Source organism: Charadrius vociferus, unplaced genomic scaffold (genome assembly GCF_000708025.1).
Source record: "Charadrius vociferus isolate BGI_N301 unplaced genomic scaffold, ASM70802v2 scaffold303, whole genome shotgun sequence".
NCBI classification, from domain to species: domain Eukaryota; kingdom Metazoa; phylum Chordata; class Aves; order Charadriiformes; family Charadriidae; genus Charadrius; species Charadrius vociferus.
Window position 1 is genome coordinate 496902 of NW_009647756.1, and position 24480 is coordinate 521381.

Below are 24480 nucleotides of genomic sequence, written 5' to 3' on the forward strand. Positions count from 1 at the left end.
GAATGCCGAATTCTGAATCTGAGTCGGAGTTAACAGTTTCCACCTTCTTGGCCTTGGGAGCTCTTTTAGGTTTAGGGGGCACATCTAGTTTTGCTGTTAGAAGTTAGAGATACTAAATATGTTAACTTCACATATTGGTTAGAAGTATTACATTTTATTAGACGCCCCAATTCCAGCTTAAATGGCAGATATTAAAACAAGATGAGCTGTTTCTGCACTTGGGGAAAACATACTTCAGCTTTTATGCTAAAATTGCATGGAATAAACAGGAGGTTTCCCTTGTCATACTTTGAGATGTATCAGTGGATTCAGTAAGTTCCAGTGTTTTTGATGATTAAATATTTTTTCATCTGTTTTGAGCACAAAACAGGTGACCAGTAACTAAAGCAGCAGCAGCAGTTCTCCAGGTTGGATACTTTAAACACGGTTGGATACATTACAGTGTTTACAGCTACAGCTTGCTGCTTGTGACATTTTTGCCTTCACAGCGGTACAACTGCAGGACAATCTTCCCACAATTACTGCAGGAGTTTGAGAGACAGCGCATCTGACTCTGTGACATTGTTTTCTGTCAATCTCGGTGAAAAGGAACTTCAGAAAAAGCAGAAAGGACAGGAAGGGGACATATCTGTGTGAAATTCTTACAGAATTTCAATTACCAGTATGCAACTAGTCTTGCCATCTTTAAAAGACAGTCATTGGTGCGTTCACACGATGGGTGACAAGGGACAGAATCATTTAGGTGTTCGATATGCTTACAGATGAGACAGTCTTTTGCAGAAACTTCAAATATATTACCAACCTACGCTTTATCAGCCACAAATACCTCAAAGATGAGGAGACACGTGTAAAACAACTGAAAATACCAGGAATGTGGACATTTGTGAGAACTCAAGCTTTCATTTATGGTATCACTAGGGGAATGTGGTCAGACAACAAGAGTGTCTCCACAAACTTTTTGGCTATCATCAATCATGCCTTGAACTGCTACCTACTGGGCAGTCCAAACAGTGGGTCCTGATAATACAAAAAATAAAACCTCCTTTGGCATCACGGATGGGAAAAAAAATGGTGTTGGCTGTGGCAGCATTTCAGCTAAGACTTGGGGAGGAAAGCAACAATGCTTAGGATGAAAGTCAGGAACCGTATTTGAAAGGAACTCGAAATAGGTCTCTCTGGGTATGTCAACTGCAAAAATATAGCTGTATTTGTGTAAAGTTAAACTAAGTAAGCCATGAAGCCCTACCAGTAAGCCTAGAAAAAGTACACAGCAACTGAAAGCAGAAGGAATGCTTTCTAGAAGCATCACCAAAAGTAAGTAGGTAGTTATCAATAAAGGAGGGGGCAGTGTTACCTGAAGGTACATGATTTTAGGTCCCATGAGGCAATGAAGTCCGTTATACAGAAAAAGGTTTACCAGCATAAGAAACATAGACTGGTGGCGGGGAAAGGAAAGATTCAGAAATTTCATCAACTTGAAGATGACAAGCAGAAATTGTGACTGAGAGAATCTTAGTAGAAAGGAACCATTTTAGACTTAGGTGACATTCAACATCAGGAGCTGAGGTTTAGATGTCCTCCTACAGGACTGTGTATGTTTTGGCCAGGTAACTGTGCCTTGCACGGCTCCTCATGCTGTTAATGTGAACTTTGCATACCAGACAGGAGCCAAGTATGCTCCTGACAAGTACCCCACACATCTACCATGAGATGTAACTATCATCTTCAGCTTGTCCTGAGTCCTCAAGTTTGTTAACTGGTGTTAGAAAAGGGCAGACTTCTCACCCACAAACAAGGAACTGGGGAGAGGAAAATAATGGGGGAATGAAAAAGGTGTGACATACTGCCACGAACACTAGACTTGTTCTTCCCTTGAAAGAGAACCTGTCATCACTGGTCAACTGGTAAACTCCTGTGAGGTCTGCCTGCCAAACACCAAGTCCAAAGGATGGCAAACCTCTTAATTGTTATCTGGTGGCTAAAGTAAGTGTCCATGGCTTCCAGAACAGGCTGTACTAACTCTAGTGGGATTCTGAACCGCTACCTTAGGTTACAATACTAGTGCCTGCACAACTGGAAAGGCTCTCTGACAGCAACTAGACTGCTATCAGCTCAGCCAAGCTCTCCACTAGGTATCATGACATGAAGTGGAAGTCTGCAGTGGGGTCGGTGTAAACAGGCTCTCCAGAAGCCCAAATTTTCAGTGGAAAGTCCAGAAACAGTATCAGTCCTACAGCTGATGCAAAGGGTATGTCTCACAGCTGGGCTGTTCAAGATGAGCAGCTGCTTATAATCAAAGAGTCAGACTGCTTTTCAAGTTTCCCTCAGGCTTACTATAAAGCACTAGAACCACAGACCTCTCAAATAGTGCATGGAAAGCAGGCTCAGCAGTCTCTTCAACCTCTGAAGTGAACGCCAGAGGTCGAGATTTCATCTCAAATTGATCAAAGTCTGAAAGTAAGCTGAACTCATACCTATTCCTTTATTTCTTCTCATTGAGAAGGGAACATGGCTGTACAGATAGCAAGGCACAACAAATGGTTCTTCAGTCTCAGCTTTACAAAGCCAAGCTCTGAAGTCACAGAAAATCAAAGTCTGGAACAATGGTTTCAGCCACACAATAGGCATTCCCAGTGTGACTGTGAGTGGATGGAATATTACAATGCCAGAAAATGGGTTTTGAAGGGGCTGCTGATACAGAGCGTGAAGATGGACTTAGAATCAAGGAGACTACTAAAAGGATACCAGATGACCAATGAACTCGGCATGCTAGGTTATCACTGCACTGTCAAACTCTGATCATGAAACTGTGGTCATGCCTAATACGGGCAAAGAAGAGATGAAAAGTGGTGAAAGCAAGCTGTCATGCTTGCATGTCATGCACTGAGAGGGAGACTGTGTCCCTAAGACTACTCTGAAAGCAAAAAAAAAAAAAAAAAAAAATCAACTTTTGCTTGAAAGAGAGCCTGTTTATACCTATATTTTGTGAGTGTAACAGTTAATAAGAAATTCAGAAACAGATCACAGCTGTAATTTAAGGTTTCAAGTTAGGTTAATGATCACTCATCACATCCAGGCCTTCAAAAAACAGAAGGAGAAAGAGATTCAATGTTGAATTGCATCCATGCTCAGCTACTGCATACACAGTTCTCTCTTGTATGTACTGCAGTACAGAAGTTTAACATAAAAGACTATTCTATTAGGGATCAGCTATTTCTGTAAACAATCTTCATATATTGTATTACAGAACTTTACTAGCTAGAAGTGTTTGAGAAGCATTCAGATATTCGCTGATTCAAGCAGTTTACAAATTAGACACAATGCAGCAAGGAAGAGATTAGGAATAGGGAAGCAATGAGGGAGATGGTGAAAAGATGCTGCAATTCACTAACATATAACACAGGAGATTTTTTTCTCATTTTCAAGAGAGTAAGTTAACTATTGTAACTGGCTGCTTTCTTGCAGATTTCTTTGAGGTATCTTTTTGGGGAAGAATTAATACATTAAGTTCAGCTGCAAGTTGGTCAAAAGAAGTTTTAAGAAACAAAGGTCACAGTATCACAGGAAAAAAATGCTTTTGGAGGACAGAAGATGGAGCAGCAAGAAAAAAGGAAATTATCTGAAAGACATACAGGAATACAGGCAAAGATCTGAAAGCAACAAAATCCCAGTCTACCATGTGCTAAGAACTGTATTTTATAACCTATTTAAACTACTATTAGGTAAGAAAAAACATTATTTTCACCATTAGTTATGGCAAGAGTCTAGAACAATCTTTAACACATATTTAGAAACAAGTGGAAGTCTTTCTCTTCAAAGTATCACTAACAACCAATAAACCAATATTCGCCAAGTAGACAAGAGAAAAAAACCTTATTCCTACAAATACCCAAGCACAACCACAGAAACAAATCCAAGTAATAAACGCGCTCTTCTTAGAATTGTCCTTAACTCCTCAGGGCAAGATCCTGAAAGATGCCCATTCTGAAAGCCTGACTAATACTTGAAAGAATTTATATCTCTGAAGTTCAGCAATATAAAGATGGGGAAGAAGAAGGAAGGGGGGACATTTGGAGTTACGGTGTTTGTCTTCCCAAGTAGACATTACACATGATGGAACCCTGCTTTCCTGAAGATGGCCTGCTGATGGGAAGTAGTGAATAAATTCCTTGTTTTGTTTGCTTGTGTGCATGGCTTTTGCTTCACCTATTAAACTGTCTTTATCTCAACCCATGACTTTTCTCACTTTTATTCTTCCAATTCTCTCCCCCATCCCACTGCGGGGGAATGAGTGAGCTGGCTGGTGTTAAACCACGCTATTTACTAAGGACATAAATATTTCTTGGGGATTCCTCCTTTGAACTTATTTACTTTAAAAGGAAGGAGAACAAGTTATAGCAGATGATCTTCAACCCCAAGGTCATCTTGTTTCATTTCTTCCCTGAGGGTAAAAACCTCCCATTAGTTAAACTAATCAAAAGCTGAGCACCAGCTCCATGCGTGGGAAGTATTAAGTTTTGACACCAAGTAGCCAGTGGAAAAAAAGAAATTGTATCATTAAGATCATTAAGGAGCTGCAAGAAGTTCACACCCCATGTTGAATTTCACCAAGTTCAGAATAAATGAATGCAGCCTCCACTTTGAAGATGTGAAGAGACAATGCAAAGGTGGAGGAGATGAGTTTTAAATAAAGGGACTGGCTTACAGGACAATCCTATACGTACCCTTTTTAGCAGCTACTGTTTTACTTGGAATTTTCTCTGTTCGTTTCGGGGCAAAAGATGATGAAAAAACAGGAGCAGAATCCTCTTCATCACTGTCTAATTTTGTTGTATCTAAAATCACAGAGTATGTTTAGAATAAGAATCGTTCACTGTATATTTTAAATCATGACTATTAATTAGAGTCAAAATTCAAGTGCTTCTGACAGTACAGCTAGGCTACGGATGTACTGTCACTCTCTTATCTATGAAACAAGCTTGGTTCCTCTAAGGATCAAAACGTCCTTCCCCTTTCCCCTTTGTAAATCTGGACATCCTTCTATAACTACTGTGTGAAGTTTGTGTATACCACATAAACTCCCTAATACATTCCATAACAGTTGCTATAAGATTAAACAGTTCAGTGAAAACAAGCTCACCATCATCTGTCTTCTGAGAATAAGATGGAAAAGAGAAGATGTTCCCAAAATCTTGATTTTTCTTGTCTTGAGACGTTTTTCTACTTCCAAACAGGAAAAAGAAATTATGAGTTGCATTAACTATATACTGAAATATGCAGACATTGTAATAACCATATGAGATTAAATTCCTGTTTTAGCTCTACAAAGCATTTCTAGCATTTTTGTACATGCTTGCAGCGGTCAAACCCCTAAAATCACCATTCAGACATGAACTTCAGGCATTTAGAATTAACAGAATTATATTTCTTTCAATAGTTCTGTATATCAGACTGGCACAAGATGGAAAATGGAGAATCTTACAAAATGCAGTTTAACAGAAGATATTACTGACAGTGTACCATAATTTGGTAAGTCATGTTTGCCTCTGTATAGATTAATTGCAAGGCTGAGATAACATATGCTTTAATTCCTCCCCAGAAATGTATAAATTTTATTTCACACAGTACATGTGGAGTAATAACAGGTTGATGTTTATCAGTTTCACTCATAGACTTCTGCATTTAAAAAAATTAGTAGTAAAGAAATACAGCTGAGTTACAGTACTTACTCTGGAGATGGCTTTGATTTGGCTGGGGAGAAGTCATATTCATCTTTTTCTAAACTGTCTGAGGGAACAAACTCATCCTCTCTGTCATTTGTAACTGGAGACGATTTTACTTTTAGCTCATCCAAATCATTATTATTGTTGGCATCATCATCATCATCGGCATCATCTTCTTCTTCTGAGAAGTCAAAAGTATACTTGGGCCTCTCAGCTAAAACAAATCACATATATACACATTTCAAGATAGCTGTTTATGTTAATACATAAATAAACTAAAGAGGAATTCACTAAACAAACCCTGCCTCAGAGTACACAAGACAAAAGACTGGGAGAAAAGAAACTTGTTTAAGCCTGGAAGAATAAAGGGACATAGTTTAAAGTGTTACCAAACATCTAACACCGCTTGTGGCTTGCTCAGATACCTCCAGCTAACGGCATTATGGAGACATCACTGCATAAGTAATTTTAAGGAATGAAAATCCTTGAATTTTTTTTGAATCTATCATTTGAACATTCTTCCTAATCAAGCGCTTGAAAAATTAATCAACCATTTGCCAGAAAAATCTGTATGTTTTTCTTAAACTATCAAACATTTATGTATTTTCCAAACTTCCAGTCTCTGATATTTTTGCTTTTCATGGACTGTTGAGAATTTTTTTTATAAATTTTTACTATCCATTCGAGGTTTTGGGCCTTATTTGACAGTATAATTGCAATAGAGTAATTTTTTTATGTTTGTGATAGTATTATCTTGTCTATTTCTTGTATAATCCACTAGTTTTGAGAGCAACAGCTATTCTAGTGTTTAGAATAAGTGAAAAGATTTTTGGACCAAGTTACAAAATCTTTCATATCAACTCTTAAATTCCTGGTCTTGACATTAAGAGCTTTTTCACTAACCACACAGTGATAAAAATGTAACACAAGCTATCTCTAGGAGATAAACTCCTAAAAGAAGGCAACATTCAATGGAAAACGGAGGCTTGTAGTTGAAACTTTCAGCCACAATGTGCAATTCACAAAAGCTTGAGTACCTGCAGCTCTCCTAAGCAGAGAGTCTCTTGGAATAATCACGGGCTCATTCTCTTCTAAATCACTTTCAGACTTGGATTCATCATCTGACCATGGGTTTCGTTTCTTCACTTTTTTTGCACCGGATTTTGTAGACGATGGTGTTCTTCTTACCCTAGTACCTGCCACAAGTTAAAGCATTTACTATAGTCAAGGTAAAAAAATATTTTAATCTTTTCTAATCGTTTATGATGCATAAATTTAGACTATTTTTTTATCTTTAAAAGTTCTCCTTTAAATGTTGTGTATTTTCTTCTCCTTCCAGAAGAAAAGTTTAACGTGATGAAATTACTTCACACAGAACCTGACCTGCTGCTGCCTAACAAATTTGTTTCATGACTGAAACACATAAAAGTCCCTAATTTGAAGTTTTAGCTCCTCAGACTTCAATCGTTTTAAAGGTTGCTGGAGTTTTCCAGGGAAAGAACAAGCAGTTTTCCATTATTCAGGGAACACGATGAGGAAAAGTTATTGGAAAAATCCAGTTAACGTGGGAAGCAGAGGATACCCTATTGGGGGGTGACAATAAGGTCAGTAAATTGCAGGGTAAGCTCAGGTCAAGCTGGGCTAATTGGCTCTGGCTCAACACTGGCTAGGGTAGATTTGAGCCGCATGTAGACAACTCAGTCATAACTGTACTCAGTTAATCTATTCAGGTTGGATAATCCTCTGAATAATTAAAAGAAGACCTTAGAAGAAGTATTTGCATAACCACTTTTTATTCTTTTTTTTTTTTAAAAAAAACCCTCATACTTAAACCTTCTCTTTTGTCTTTAGCTTTCTATTTTGTTGCTGCCCCCCATTACTATGTATTTCTCAGACAGTAATAATAAATTCCTACTAACAAAGGAAAAGGAAAGTTAACATAGATATTGGTTAGTCTATAACATGCATAACTTTTTAAAAGTCAGAATGACTGAATATGTCAACAGGAGAATATATTTATTTAATCAAGTTTTACAATCTATACTATTACTCAGACTGAAGACGAGTGCCATGTCCTTCAACACCAGAGAGCATGCAACCTAGAAATCTCAGTTTGCACAGAATTAGTTTAACTATGAAAAAATAATCTATTTTACATAACATAATCTATTTACATAAATATTCTGTTTACATAACAGAAATTTCAGCAGAATACTTTCAAGTGTTTCCACATGTCCTTTAGGAAAGAAAATCAGATGAAACACTGGTTATTGTGGCATATACCCTTCTTACTATGTGTTAAAAATATATCTAATGCCCAATTAGTATACACAGCTAAGGTTAACTATGACTGAGTAAGGATCTTACCAGGTTCCTTCTTCTCTCTCTTAATTTTAAGGGGTTTAGTTGCTGTGGCTGATGTATTCAGTGAGTCATCCCCACCACCCTCAGCTGGCACACCACCAAATTCTTCATCAAATTCCATTTTTATTGCTAAAGAATCAGTTTCACCCTAAAAATATAAAAAAGTTGGGCAAAATAAAATAAATTACACCTTTAAATTTCAAGACAGAACTGGAATAGTTTTGTAGAAGAAAATAAATGAAAGTAGACTAGTATATTGACATTTGTTGAACAGTCTTGGAAAGGAGAAATCTCAGTAAAAACATCTAAACAAGTAGTCACAAGAAACTTGCATATGTTAAAGAAATCTAGTATTAATTTCTTCATGCATTAGGTCAGCAAAACACTATAAATACAGCATTAATGAGGTCTAGTGGTTTGGCTTTATGCTACCAGAGTAGCAAAATATAGCAGTTAAATAACAAATAATCTAACTATAGCAATAGTTTGATTTACCTTTTTCTTTTTGAGCAATTTCCTACTGGCATCAGCTTTCATGGCAGATGTAATCTGTGGAACTATTCTTCTGCCAAATGGTGATGGCATGGTCTCTTCCAGCTGCAGTTTCTTCATCTTGGGTTTACCAACTTTGCCTTTTATTGGTTTGCCAATCATGCCAGCCAAAACATCTTCTCTTTCCTGTGCTTCTACTTTCTAACAAACAAGGCGGGGGGGGAGGGGGAGGGCGGAAGGGGGAACACATTCTTTTTTAATAAGGACAAAGTGGAACATCATGATTATTTAAATTCATCTCCTTTTTACATGGAGCATAAGACTTCCCTTAATTCTCACTTGAACTGTATCTCACTTTCCAGTAATGGAAAATCAATCACTTAATCTTGGTAAGTTCCTCATTACCCTGTACAGTTAAATACTACACTTTTATTCAAGATTAAAGAAATACGAACTTTTGGACATTGTTAGACTGAAAAATCTTTCATTTATCATGTTTCTATTTCGCATGTATGTCTGGGTACTGATGTAACTTTCAGTATTTCAGCGTTACATTTAAGCAGCTAGTTTCTAGTAATTTTTAAAGGCACATTTTCCAGTTCTTTAATCACCTTTTTTCACAGTATGAACAAATAGCTGAAATCCAGACATCTGAACAGAACACTTCCAATTGCAGCTGTACCATAAACACACAGAGAAATAAACCAAACACCTTATTTGTATTATCCTGTGTCACTTCAAAAGATTACATCAGCCCTTTTCAGGCAACATTGAAAGCTGAGGGTCAGCAAGTTATCCACCAATAGGACTTCACTTTTTCCCCAAAGTTACTGATGAGGCAAAGTAAGAGCCCCTCATATGGTACTCACAGTCTACACACTTCGTTCCTACGTGCAGAGCTTTGCATTTTACAATATTCACTGCCTCACAACCAATTAGGCCACGTAGAACTACTATAATTATTACTATTACCAGTTACTACTCCCGTTTTTTTTGTGTCATCTGAAAACCAATTTTCTCCTGGTAATTTTTCTTTTATCATCACAAACTTGAAGAAAAACATTAAATGACATAGATGCAAGAAACAATCCCTGAGGAACACAACAGGGAACACAAATACCCAATATTGATTTCCCACTTATCACTATCTTTGAAGATTTATCTGCTTTTAATCCAAAATGTGGTATCTTTTATTATTTTTTGCTTTAATTTTAATACTTTTAATTAATTAATGCTTTTAATTAAATTAATTGAAATTTAATATTTTTAGAAAGATATGTAAAATAAAACATACTTCAAGCTCTTCAACAAAGGCTGCTAAATCTTCTTTCCAGAGATCTGAAGGAGATTTCCTTTTAAGATCATTTAGTTCTCTCTCCTAAAACATGAAAGTAGTATATAGAATATAAGTTACTACGTTACAACTGAAATAAATACTATCGAAAATGAACATTCACAATTAAGACACATCAGTAATTACTATATCATTTCAGAACAAGCCCTCCATGGTGTACCAACCTTTGAATCTCTCTGCTTAATTAACTCTTCTACTTTCTCTTTCGTGAGTGACCACAGGGACATGTTTAAGATATAGTTAAAGTCCGGGCCAGACGTTGAGCCTGAAGCAGAGGAAGCATCATCATTCGGGTTCTGTGGGTCCTCCTCTTCTGCTGCCTAAAATGAAATATTCACAGTTACAAGTATTAATAATCTTAGCTCTATGCATGAACTGTAACACTGCTCCAAAGCATCATTATGAGTAGCCCTCATAGATTTAATAACCTCAACATTCTTCTGGACCTTTCCAAAAGGCCATGTTCATGTGACCTTCTATAGTTGGATTATTTAATCATTTGATTTAAGAAAACAAGTCTGAACCTGATGCTAGCCATATGCCTTGTATGCTATTGGCTACAGATATTGGTACTGTCCCAGCTATCTCACAAGTTTGAGACCTTTGCCCTTTGGATATTCATGTATATGTTTCTTTAGAAATGAGCACAGTCTTGGATAAAAACTGCTATTTGATCCACTGGAAGTGGATCAAAATTTCTCATAATAATAGTTTTGTTATAAAATACAACACAATCCATGCAGTTAATACACAGTAGCAAAAAAAAGAACCCAAAGAAAATCAAATGAGAAATTAAAACAAATAGCGAAAGCAGTGGCAATGGCACAGAAAAGGGGTAGATGACAGAAATTTGAAGTTGCTTTTCAGAACAGTTTCATCTTCCCATAGTAAAGCATGAAATTAAGCTTGTCACATATCTCTTTTGGAACAATAAAAAAACTCTTGGCTTTTAAGAAATAAATGTAGGTGAAGGTCAAATTTACTAAAGTAAATTCAAAAGTCATAGCTTTAGAGTATTTATATTTCATTACAGAAAAACAATTAATAATTTTTATAGAAATAATTTCATTTTGCAATCATACGACAAATAAATAATAAGGGGAAAATCAGTTATATGTGTGGGGGTAACTGATGCAGCTTTTTATGTATCAGCCACTCAGAAATCCAGTTGCCACTTTTGATTTGGGTACATTAAGAAATTCAGTCCTCTGCATTCTCATTTTCAGTCTTGTATTATCTAGTTGTCTTCTAAGAATTATCTATATACGATACCGATATTATGTGACAATATTTATGTACAAGTTTAATACAATTTTTAAAATGGAAGCCAATAAGAAGTAATGAATAATCTTTTTTAAATGTTGTATGTGTTATAAATTAAGTTAGACTGCTAGAAAATGATCATATGAATAAATTAATAACTTTTGTAGCATTAACAGAATCAAATATATCCAGAGATTTCAGATTATTACCTTTTCCTGTGCTTCTTTCCAGGCTTTTACTGGATCAGATTCATAACCTCTCTGGACCAACATCTGAATCAAATCTCTTTTTGATCTGTTCTCTACAAGATACACACACAACCAGGGGCGGGGAAAGAACAAGAAAAAAAAAAAATCAGTGTCGTGGAAATAAATGTCTTACATGCAAGTACATTCTACTATATTTAAATAATTTCCAGATTTTCCCCCCATTGCTACCTGTTGTAACTTATATTTACTCACCTATGGTAATTTTTCCTTGTATCTTCTCTAGAATGAAACGAGCTTGATTGTTAAGCTTGGTAGACTCTGCACCCAACATTCCCACAAGCCATTCCTTGCGTAAACTATAATAATGTAATCGCAAATCAAAGAACTCCTTCAAGATGTCTTGCACAGTTTCGTACTTCTTTAAACATCCCATATGATCAAATAGCACCTATAAAACACATAACATACTGCTTGAGAGAGATTGCACAACTCAAACTTCATTAACCTTTGAGTACAAGTTTGTTTCTATTGCACATATACATGCACCTTACAAAAAGTGCTATTTTGAAGATTCTGAAACCAAACCTTACTATGGAACTACACAGCACATAGCTGGATAGCTTTTATTTTTATTCACAAGTAGATTTAAGATGAGATTTATGGCAAGAAGTTCAAACAGGAGAACAGCTATATAGAGAAAGATGCCTGAACTCAGTTGAATGACACATTTTATCTAAATAGTAAAGCACAAGTTCAGTAGCACCTAATGATTCACAACTATTTAACATTACAGTTGCAAAGCATCTAATAATCTTTCAGTTCAGCTGTGAAATCTGCCACTTTTCAGCTGTGAAAACTGCCATCCTTCAAGTTTAAGCAAAAACAAAGTAAGAAATCATTTTTACATGATAGGTGGAATCAGTCCTGCCTGACTTCTGACATCTCCATTTAGACATTTATAGGTGAACTAGTCACCCTAGGCGCCCTCTATAGTCAGCTGAGAGAAATAAGCCCCTCTAGAGGGCAATTCATCGATTTAAAATACCTGTTTGGGAGTTGGGTGAACAATGGCTAGCTCACATAACTTTTTAAGATGCTTACACTAGTGCAGATTAATTCCGACACATACACAGAAAGCAGCCCTTACTATTTATTTCAGTAGGCAGAAAATGCAGGAATAACCTACAAGACATTTTGTAATCTGTCAAACATTAATTTGAAGACAGATTCTCACAGTAGTTCACATGGTTGTTTAAACATGTAAGAAATACTATCAACTTGATTTGGTAGACTCGTTTTTCAAGCACAATCTACTAAATGGTTGAGCAAGGCCATTTTCCTCTTCCAATTCTATGGTCTTTTAATTTATTTTTAACCTATTTTCACATAGGTTTTGATTTATACAATAATTGCAACAGTAATGGTATTTTTGCTTTGTGATATCTGAAACTAGTATCTGCCATAAAAAAATAGAACTGTTTTTTCATTCTCTGTAAAGACAGGTTGTTTGGAAATATTCTGGCAGAAATTCTCTTACAATTCAAATCCCTCTCATATAGTAGACATGTATATTTACTCACATTCTTACTCCCATCTTGCTACGAGCAGAATAAACGACGTGAGTAATTTACATCACTCTTATGTCCTCAGCAGCTTAAGAGTAGTGTTTTCTATACCTTACAACATAAAATGGGACTTATCTTGGTGGAAACATTGGATTATTTAACTCCTATTAGAGGAGTAATAGTCTTGCATAAAGTGTAATTTTGAAAATGTAACTTGTCTCAAGTTTAAAACTCAAATCTAATTATAATATGGCAGAAAGTTATTTGTATGATCTACTTTAAATTAACCATTTTTGGTTGGCTGCACGGGAAAATTTCAGTTACAGGAAACTAACCACCCTGAGCCTTTCTAGTTTGGTTTGGAAGATTCATCAGGACTGAAATGGATTTGCTGATCCATATTGACTTAATATTTGTCATCACTGCAATTTTCTACTATTCAATTTCAAATACACAACACACTGTTCAATGCTAAGTACCAAAGTACACTACAAAACATTTGAGTTTACAACAAGCAACAGTAAGGATTCTGATAGCCAAACATGAAAAAGTTACCATAGAATTACAAGTAAGACTTGTTTGAAGCTTGAAGACTTTGTGCAATCCAGCAGCTTCCGCCTGTGCAAGTTTTTCTTCTGTCATCTTCACAACAAATTTCACAGTCGTATCAGTGTGGTATTCCTTATAGTCAGAAATTAATGCTGGAGTTTTTTCAGTTCCGTTCAACATAGGTTCTAGAACCTGTTCTTTATACACCTATTAAAAATAGGGTAGCAAAAACGAGAAACACTTTTTTAAATCCTTAATTCCTTAAACCAACTGAAGAACATAAGATTTCAAAGCTTCATGCACTACATATGATACCGGTGATAATTTACAGAACCACTATAACCTGCAAAATGCAGGCCAAGACTAGCACAAACATAAGAGGCACATAACAAGGACAGAGAAATACACTCAAAAGAAAAAAGAGATTCAACACTAATCCAGCAGGAGAAGCAGTAGTAGTAACATAACATGTAGTGTGGACAGCAGATGGCACAAGTAGAAAACCATCCTCTACAAAGGGACACAAAAGAATGCCACCATGTTCCCTTCCATGTATGCATAATCATCAGAAATTATGTTAAAAGTTCGTCTGGATGTAGGATTAATTAATTTAATAAGGAACTTTTTGTTGGTTTTGAGTTTTATGTAAATGTATGTCACTCTTACTTACCTGGGTCCATGTCCTTACAGGAAGCTCTGTAATTTCTACTGTGTTCCTGTCCACCACAAATATTTCACCACTGACTACATACTGGTTTTGACCAAGTTCCTGAATGGTTCCTTTGAAGTTTTTGTAGTTTGGGAGCTGTAATTGCAAAAAACAGCGAAGTGGTAATAATCTTTATAACAAAACATCAGAAAAATATTTGTTTCCTACACACCATACAGCTATCACTTTATATTGCACTAATCCATCAATCAGCTTCTCATGCCTGTGAAAATGTAAAGCCATAGGAAAAATAAAAAAAAACAGAATATACACATGCAAGTGACAGGAGCAAGTATCTTATTACCTACAGAGTAGATAAATGATTAAAAAGATGCCGCTGAACCCAGTGAGGTGGTGTTTGTTTTGTTTGTGGGGTTTTTTGTTGGTTTTGTTTTTTCTTTTTTAAAGAAAACTGCAAGCACAGATAAGGCATGACAGAAAGCAGATTAAAACCCCAGTCTCACAATAACTTCACAGAAGCAGTGCTACCTCCCCTAACCATTTTTTCATTCTTGTGCTGTTTGGCAAAGATAGTGGAACCCATCCAGTTTAAAATGTAACTAACAGGGTGTAGAATTTTTTTTTAACTGAATTGTTTCCCTTATCCAGCCTACCATGCAGCCACAAACACATACCAGCATACAGAAAGGAGCTAGATGGAGGCAGAAGTGCCTCTTTCAACCACAGTGAAGCTTCAATTGACTGTGAGACTACACAGAAGGCCTAGGAGTCCTAAAGGAAGGGCAATGGATTGGATTAATTAAAAAAAAAAATATCTATTTATTGTTCCCAAGAATTCACAAAAAGAAATTCACTATGTCATGAAAACTGATACTGCACACTCAGTAAACTGTGATCTAAGTAGAGAAGAAAAGATGTTTCTGCTTCTATGACTCGGTAAACACAGCAAAGTAGCAATATCCGTCAGTTGTAAAGTAAAAGTTACATTATCTGTATTTCATCTGTTGATTACAGATATTCTGGGTTCACCCAGGTATTCTTGGTCCAATTTTTTTCAAGTATACACCACTTCTGAGACTTCTTATAAACTTTTAAATAAAGGAACACAAGCTAGATGCAGTTCAGAAGCCACTCATTTTCTTGAACAGTGACAGTATCTTGTCCTACGCTTACAGATATCTAAAAGAGAGTACAATATAGACAAGACAGAGGAAATGCTAAATTTGGCTGAAGGCAAGTAGCAGTACCTTCAAAAAGGAAAGAATGGTACAACTTTTTACTCTACTGTCATGCCATAACTACCCTTCCCGTAAGACTTGCAACTGTGAAGGCTTACAGTCAGCAGACTGAAGAAAAAGTCCTCTGAAGTAAGTGGAAAAATACAAATCATAATGTTTTGGTTCAAGATGAACTTCTCCAGCCTCATCTCAACAGTCAAGTAAAGCTCCTAAACAAAATTACTCAGACAATACAACTCAGATGTTCCAATAATCAAGTATTTCTAGAGAAATATGAATTCATTTTGTAAGGACAAAATGGTTAGCAAACACATGAAATACCAGTATACACGATTATCTTTACCATTGGGTGGGGATCTAAGCCATCCAGCATTCGTCTGACATTGTTTACAATCTCTCTGGTATCGTAGTTTGGAAGTTTGCAAGCCCATCCAGTACCAATTCCTTCAGCTCCATTTACTAAAACCATAGGAATGATGGGAATATACCATTCAGGCTCTACACGTTGGTTGTCATCATAAAGGAATTTAAGCAAGTTGTCATCCACTGATGGAAAAAGTAGCCTTGCTAAAGGGCTTTAAAAAAGAAAAAGAAAAAGAAGAAAACTGTTTAACTGTAGTCCAGTAAGTAAAGTACATAAAGCTTTAACAGTCCATGGGTCCAGATATGATCTATTTGTAGATTTTGCTCATGTCTTCCTTTCTCTTTGTCATTCTGAAGCTGAAAATACAACATACATACCTCCTGAGAAAAGGAAGTTCTTCCTTATGGAAGAGTGTGTTCCTAACAGATTATGTCTGTTTCCTTCACAATAATACATGTACACGATACAGTAGTAATTGATGACATTTAACATCTATAAAGTATCATTCTTTGAAGCATTCAACACACAGTTCAGTGTGACAGTAGGTCACCCAGTAATGAAGCAACACAGCATACAGATAGTAGCAAAACTTTGTTGCTAAACAACAGCTTAACAGGCCTAGCAGTCTCTGAAAATACTACAAAGGTTTTACTGGTGATTCCTTTTGCTCATCTAGAACATTGTCCTGGGTGAACATGATTTCCAGCACCTCATGCAAAAAGGAAACTGTACAAAACTAGGTTGCTACAGAAAAAACATATATGAGAAAGGGAATAAAACCTGATACTTACATGTAAAGCTTACAATTAGAGGAAAAGAAGAAACTACAAGGAATTTTAGCCAAAATATCACACTGAAATTAGGAAATAAAAGAAGCAACATAACATATAAAATACTGTAATTTAAGTTAAGGAACACATTCTAACACTCTGCATGTCAAACTGAATTTCAAGGTATCAACTGTGAAAAATCAGTATCATTAAATTAGGTCTTTATTATTAATTACATATGTGTAATTTAGCTTGATATGAGGAAACTCATCCAAAAGGAAAAGAATCCATCTCATCTGTCAAGTCTATGCTGAGTTGCAGGACTTATCACCAGGTAGCAATACACCTTCTATTGTGAAACTGAATAAATTTCACACTGAACAGGGAAACTGAAAGCTACTTCTGCAAGAAGTCACAATTTAAGTAAGATCAGTTACTAATCTGAGTGATCTACATTTTCAGTCTTCAGCCTCAGGATTCAAAGTTCAATTCCTTTAAAGCTACAATTCCCACAGCACTTCTATGCATGGAAATTAATGCAAAAAAAACCCCGTGCAAACACTCATAGATATAAAACAGTATTTGGGCTTCTATCAAAATATTCCAATACTCCTCCATTCCTCTCCCACAAATAAAACTGTAGTGTTGTGAAAGGATTAGTTTCATAACAAGGCTTTTTAAAAACATGCATTTTGCTTTACATTTGTGTTTACCTTAACATGGTGAAAATATAGCGAGGGCTGGCAGCATCCTTTCCACCATGAAGCCTGGTACCAAACTGACCAATAGGTTGTAGCAGATTAACATTGTTACTGCCAACGAAGTTCTGAGCCAAGTTGACAATAGTCATCATTAACGCTTGCTGCAAGAAAATACATATTCATAGGAATAACATGAGATAGTCTTTCCTAAGCAGCCAATAAAATACATTTTTCATGCCCCAAAATTATACGACTATCCTGAATTCAATTTCAAAAAAGTAGTCTCCCCGAGAGAAGAGTGTTGTAAACCAATTACAAGAGCTGCTGACAAAACATAATGCTTCCACAGCCATATTGCCTCCCTGATTTAAGTCTCTTTACATTCTACGCTTATGAAAACGCCTGGTCATCTCCATTTTTTCTAAAGAACTTCTCTGGAGCAATGGAAGGGGCACAAACTGACTGCACTTACTACTGCACAAACTACTACTCATTGCTTTTAAAGAGGGAGAAGAAGGGATGGAGAAACACTGTTAATAAGGCAACTCTGGGCTAATATTTCAGCTAACTATAAACAAAATAGGAGTTAGAAATAATATTTGTTCCAACACTGTATCAGGTTTTCAAAGAACAGTATTTCTTCATCTTACCTTAAAAGACTATATTTCTTATGTAAGACAAAAATTGCCCAAGTACATAGTTCCTATATTCCGATGACTTGAGAATCTAAAAGTTACCTAGGTAATTAGGTATCTACTATTTTGCCACAACCCACAAAATATTTGGGATACAACTGTGCGCAGACTTGGAAAGAATGGAAATATGATGTCTTATTAAGCTACATACTGTTTGGGTCATTTTCTTTAAAAGTTAATCTGTGATTAGCAGACTTAGACTTATAGTCAATAGGTTTGCAATTTCAATACAGCAAGCATTTACCTAATATTTTATATAGGCTAAAAATCCTCACAACTTTATCATTGTTCATACTCACCTCCCCATGGTGATAAGCTGACATCTCAGCAACAGAACCAGCCAGTTGAGCAACCTTTACTTCACGTTTATCATTTCTTTTAAAGCAAGTGAATAAAACTTTGCGTTGCCCTGGTTTTAAGCCTGTTAAGAATAATATCCCATTTTCAACGCATACACAAGCATATGCTTTGAAGTAATAAACTAATTTTGCCCTATTATCATTTCTAATCTCTCAAAAGAAGCCTAAACAGTAAATGGAAACAAATGTATGCTGTAATGTTAACAAAATAACAAATTAACATCTCAGTTCTTTTAAAGTAATAAAAAATATTTTACCAAACTGAAAAAGTTACCAGCAAAGTGGAAACATAACCCTTTTAGCCAATCATTACTATGCAGCATGCAATATACTATTTTAATAAATAGCGTTATACTAAATGTACAACTTCCACAAGTGAAGAGCTTCTTACAAACTGCCTCACGAAAGAAACATGGCAATTCCTTCGCACATAAATGATAACAAACAAAAATAAAAAAGTTCTTATATTCTCCACTTGAATGCATTGATTTCCAATACAAATCACAGGTTTTAAAACCAACAATAAAGAGGAATGTTCCAGCAAATCATAATGAATTATCAGCTTACCATCAACAAGGGAAGGGATAGATCTCTCGTTGTCCGAATTTGAGAAAAGGATCAACTCCTTGTTAATGAAGTCATTGTAAGTCAAATGTTTTGTTGCTGTACCATATAAAAATTGCTGAAAAAACACATACATTATTCATTCAATACAAAAATTACATTACATTTATATCCCACCCACCAGATTTATTACTATTATTTAGAACTCACCTCAGGAAGCCCATGTAGCCGACGCTGTCGTCTGTCCTCCATGAAGTTTGTTAACCACTCTTTTCGGTCATCAATTTTCTTCTTACTGAAGGCCTGAAAAGATTCCAAGTACACAAAATAATCAGCATATATATGTTTGTGTAAAAGTATGTTTCTTTAGTCAAAATTGTAAGCGCACTGCACTATCTGATCATGTATTCAATAATATTTATCTGGACAAGATAATCCATATAACTAATGTTATCATTAAAAAAAGACATAAGAATGTTTTGAAAGACTTTGACCTGTTACAGAAACAGAGTTCCCGTCCAGTGAGCTTCTTCTCCAGAAGCCCAAGAGAAGAATACAGAAAAACTGAGTATGCAGGTTTAAGCAAAATTTCAACTAGGTTGGGAAAATTTTGTAAGTTGTTGAAGTACTGCCTTTTTTTCTCAGGGAATAATAGATAGACACTTGAGCATGTCCTGATTCCAACCACTCTCCTGCAAAAGACGAGAGTCATCAGCGCTAGCACCCCACAAGTGTTCTATGAGTAGTTCCATCTCCTTGGAGACCATGGTTTTACATAATACATAGTAAACATTCCTAACTTACTCTCTGAGAAGGGGACTAAGTGATATCGCCCTGTTTTGCATCAGATAGACTTCCTTTGCGAACGGAGCTCAACAATTCACAGTCAGACGTCTGAAGGTTTAAGATTAGGCTTTTGTAAAATCATGACTAAATTCTTATCATTTTCTTCTGGCTCCTTTCAGTGTATCTATACTTTTTCTAGACCACTGAAGTGACAAATGACCAAGAGCTGGATCAGCATAAAAATTATTTTAATAGAATAAAAATAAAATTAATAGAATAAAAAATCTGAATAAAAATTATTCTTGAATATTTATTCTTTAATAAAGTGTTTTTTTCTTTGTCCACTTAAAACTGTTATTCTAAGACTTCATTTGCTAGCAAAAATGTTCTTCAGAATGATGAAGAATTTGCTATGTGAAATGATTTTTGTTTTCCTAGATTACAGCTATCATGAGGCCCAGTAGGGCCTATAATCTTACACCACCTATGCTCATAGGTAACTTTGGGGCTGGGATTATAGCTATCGGCAGAGAAAATGTGGGCAGAAGTGTACGTGAAGCTTCTGTTAACAGCTTCAGTACTAGTCAGTAGTTGATCCCAGTGTAACAGAGGACAGAAAACTAAAACAAATCATATAAAAGCACTTTTAAAAGTTCTAACCAGTGTAATGGCAGCATCATCTTCAGGACCAGCGTATCGAAATAAGATCCGATGTCTTTCCATGTCAGCAAAATATTCTTTTGCTTCTTTAGCAGTGCTGGTACCCAAACCTGTACAATAAAAAGAATTAGTTATTCCATATTCAAAATGTATGTTTTATTATTTTACCCCTTTTATTTTAATGGAAATATTATAAAATCATTACAGAAGATACTATCATGAAAACAGCTACAAATAGAACTCCATAGCACCCATTTATTATGTGTTTTTAGATCCATGACATTCACTTATTTATTTTTAAACAAACCTTTGTAGTATTTTATCTTCCATGCTTTATGATTCTCCATATGTTTCTTCCACTCATCAAATTCAGGAATACTATAGAATGAAAGTTCTTGCTTATTTTTGCTTGCCTTTAAAAAACAAAAAACAAAAACCAATTAATCAATTTTTCTGTTGCAGTGTAAGTCATGAACAAAACCTCATTAATAGAACCCATACCTTTACAATAGGAGTGATGAATTCCTCAAGAAAACCATGTTTCAACAGTGATGGCCAATTGTGATGAATAAAATTGATCAACAAGCCTTTTATGTGAGATCCATCCTGATCCTAAAACAGAACATGAAAACATGAGGCAATCTTATAAAATGTCAGATCCCCAAAACCACCAAAAAACCCACTCACTGGCCTGGATCTATCACAACAATATCTGTTGACAGAAAACATAGAAGGGAACAGTCACTTTTAATTTGGATTCCAAACTGGACCTGGGTATAAAACAGTCACCTGTGAATGGCACTGTCCCTGAGCTAATAATAAGCTCTTCCAACCAAGTGCATAGCTGCAGCTCAAAGGTTTCTTTGCCTGTGGCATGTGTTCTGGGAGACCTAGACAGCTCTCCCAGACACCATGGTCCTGAATCTTTGTGGAAGAAAGCCAAGCCTGGCCCACAGTTCTCACTCAAGATGCTTGAAAGTCCAACCCCTCAGGGAAAAACTAACAAAGCTTCACAAATATCCAAAGCATAGGATTCTTAGACTTCTAAAATCTGAACAGTAGACACACACTTCATGAGATTATCCAAAAATAACTGCCTGCATTCTTGTCTCTCCCAGACTTTCTAGCATTACTACCTCATCTACTGTTTCATTTTGTACTTACTTTCAACATATTTTTGAGTTATCAAAAGCATTCTTGTTTATACATTATTTTACTATTACTTTGGCATCTCTGCTACTGTGCAGCACAGTTCAGTTGTTCATTTGGAGTAACCAAAACAACCTACAGATAAATTGCTCCCATAAAGAAACCTCATACATTAGGGATTCCCTCTGAACACTTCCATATTGTCATGACACACAGGTGGGTTATAATGCACAAATTGTAACCCACCAAATTGCAGCAAATCACATTTTAAGAAGCTCTGTATATTAAAACTTGTGAATTTCAGACTAACCTGATCTGTCATGATCATAATTTTTCCATATCTCAAACTTTTGAGAGATTCTGGATCTTCATAGCTTTTCTTGTATTGTAGTCCAACTATTTTGATGATGTTGTTGATTTCTGCATTTTCCATAATCTGTAAAAAAATTATCATGGCAGCCATTGTACAAAGCAGAAAATCAGAAATACTCCGATCTTTTTTAGGTGGGCTTTATAGCTACTTTTTCAATGCACCCCTACCTCAACTTCATAACCTTTTTATCCCCAGCCCCCTTGCAGGCTTCACACTTTTATATATTCCTTCTGTACGTGCAAATTCTCAAGATTGCACCACTCCCTTTCTCCTCTACAGCCAGAGCACTTTGGGTCCAGCAGGCAGGGAGAAAAGCGCATGTAACAAAAACTCATCTCACAAAGCTGCCCTCTCTTTCTGCTATTTCTATGGGCATCTACAACACAACTCTTACTATAGACAAAGCATGAAGGGCAGCAGAAGTATTGTGATGGGGTAATGCTGCTGCTACTGCTTCACATTGGGAATCAATGAAATCACATGGCAATGGAGAGAACATAAATTTTGGGCGTTTGTAAGTATTCATGTAAAGTGTTAATGTGAGTCATAGCAGAAATTCCTTGCATTTGTGAAGAAATTAACTTTATCACTGCAGTACTGTACTACTACACTTAACGTTTCCAGGCTTATCCCAGGCTTTAAAGTAGCTGATACTTTATGAAATCCCAGTCACAAGATTTTCATGGAAAAAAAAAAAAAAAAAGAAGATGTAACCCTAGAAATCAAAAATAAACAGAGACATCCATTTGTCAGCTAAAAGGAGATGACAAGACTACTTACCTGTTTGTGAGAAGCTTCTCGAACATTGAGAATTTTACCCCTGAGTGGGAATACTCCATATCTGTCTCTACCAATAACACCTAAGCCAGAGACAGCTAAAGATTTGGCAGAGTCTCCTTCTGTTAATATTAATGTGCAGTCCAAGGAATGTTTGCCGCCTGCAGTCCAGGAAGAAGTAGAAGCAAGGCAAAAAAAACAGAAAGCATAACTTTTAAACTCACACAACAGGACTACAATTGCATCAGTCATGAATATTCTTCCTACTCTATGTCAGGTAATTTAAATAGCCTGGATTTCTATTTTTAGGGATAACTACCCAACAAGAGTAAGTATCCTTGCCCTTAGCAATACACTATGGGTTGCTATGGACAAAGAGCAAAATAGACAAAATGGGATGCAATGGTGGCACATCTTACGTAATGGTCCCTACACATCTGCACCACAGAGAAAAAAGAAAAAAAAAAAAAAAGACAGATTGCTTCTGTACATTTACCATTTCATTTTTCTAGCTGCAAATTTCTTACACACATATATTATGCATGTCTGAGTTATATACAGGAGTTATTTCCCATTCTGCACTTCCCCTTTCCTCACAGTACATTTTCAGAAGTAATTTATTAAATTACATTTTTGGGGGTTTCTTTTTTTATGGTCCACCAGCTGAAGCAAGGCAACTGTAAGAAAAATCTGACAGAAAAGCTCAAAGGATCGGAACATTTCCACTTACTGCACATTCTCAGAAATTTCTCAAACAGAAGAAACAAATCTTTACTAATAGTGCAATTTTGATTCTACAAGACATACTGCATTTTGGTGCCTGTGTTTCCAGTGTGCTCAAAACTGGTATGATGTGTATACTTTGTTTATTGCAACTGCAATAGTTGAATAGATGTTCTAAATAATAAGCAGGTTCAAAAAAGGAACCCACCCTTTTTCAAGGCTGCAAATGCTCATTAAGCAGTTTTGATATTTCATCAAGGCCAAGTCATAGGAAAGATCACAAAAAACTTCAAGCTGGTTGAATCTCACCTACTGTTAGTAAGATAGTTGTGAATATATTGGCATTTAACATATGTACTTTGATTTGCCTTTACCTAGTAGGTAAAAACAACCCCACACTTCCTATTACACAGAACTTATATTCACTATCTTTGGTCTTCTACATCAGACATACAGCTTAATATAATCTAAATTAGGCAGCTATTCCCCCTGTATCAAAAGGTGTCAATAACTACCATGCTATCAGCAAGGTGGAATCCAAATACCAAGAAAAATACTAGTCTGATGTTTTAGAACGTATGACAGCCTTTTTTGTTTTCTAAATGAACTGCAGAAAACACATCGGAATATCCTCCAGGTGCACTTTCTTCTGGAATGGATGCAATCATTAGCAACTAATTTCATGGAAATGCAATATGCCAGGTATTTTCCTGAACACAGGTCTAAAGAATTCAAAGAGAAAACTACATGAACTGGCAGGTTCAAAGAATGCTTTTATGCTTCACCAGATTTAGTAATCTAGCTGCTCCCTTGCAGTCCTATATTCCTATTTCTGGTTCTTTATTTTCCCCTTCATTTCTACCTGTTCTCCTCCAACAAGCCTTAAAACTATGTATACCTCACCAAGATCTCAAGAAAACAAGAAAGACAAGGTATAGGACTCATTCTTTTCAGTGGGGGAAGAAATGTGCAGCAAGTTCATCACTACACAGATACACCTCTCTCCTATTCCTAAGCATTAACCAGTACTGATTCAAAAATTCAGTGGTACCCGGCACTCAAGAAACCTGTAGCTGCTGGACATCAGCTAAAAATTCGCCGTTGAAGTGAAAATAAAATCTAAAAACCACAA

The 24480-nt window shown here is 36.0% G+C and overlaps 1 protein-coding gene across 1 annotated transcript in view; it reads right to left on the reverse strand.

Moving 5' to 3' along the window:
* Positions 1–24480, reverse strand: part of TOP2B (topoisomerase (DNA) II beta 180kDa) — a 46595-nt gene that overhangs the window by 1648 nt on the left and 20467 nt on the right. The window contains exons 12-34 of the mRNA XM_009882170.1: positions 22629–22786; positions 21786–21911; positions 20828–20938; positions 20634–20739; positions 20327–20436; positions 19091–19183; positions 18884–18998; positions 18257–18378; positions 17275–17423; positions 15771–16002; positions 14190–14324; positions 13526–13726; positions 11658–11853; positions 11406–11497; positions 10098–10253; positions 9874–9957; positions 8583–8780; positions 8091–8235; positions 6761–6919; positions 5730–5937; positions 5141–5223; positions 4725–4835; positions 1–93 (exon numbers count right to left, since the gene is read on the reverse strand). The exon at positions 1–93 is cut by the window's left edge and continues 12 nt beyond it. Of these exons, the coding sequence (XP_009880472.1) occupies positions 1–93; positions 4725–4835; positions 5141–5223; positions 5730–5937; positions 6761–6919; positions 8091–8235; positions 8583–8780; positions 9874–9957; positions 10098–10253; positions 11406–11497; positions 11658–11853; positions 13526–13726; positions 14190–14324; positions 15771–16002; positions 17275–17423; positions 18257–18378; positions 18884–18998; positions 19091–19183; positions 20327–20436; positions 20634–20739; positions 20828–20938; positions 21786–21911; positions 22629–22786 (3183 nt within the window). The remainder of the gene's footprint in view (positions 94–4724; positions 4836–5140; positions 5224–5729; positions 5938–6760; positions 6920–8090; positions 8236–8582; positions 8781–9873; positions 9958–10097; positions 10254–11405; positions 11498–11657; positions 11854–13525; positions 13727–14189; positions 14325–15770; positions 16003–17274; positions 17424–18256; positions 18379–18883; positions 18999–19090; positions 19184–20326; positions 20437–20633; positions 20740–20827; positions 20939–21785; positions 21912–22628; positions 22787–24480) is intronic.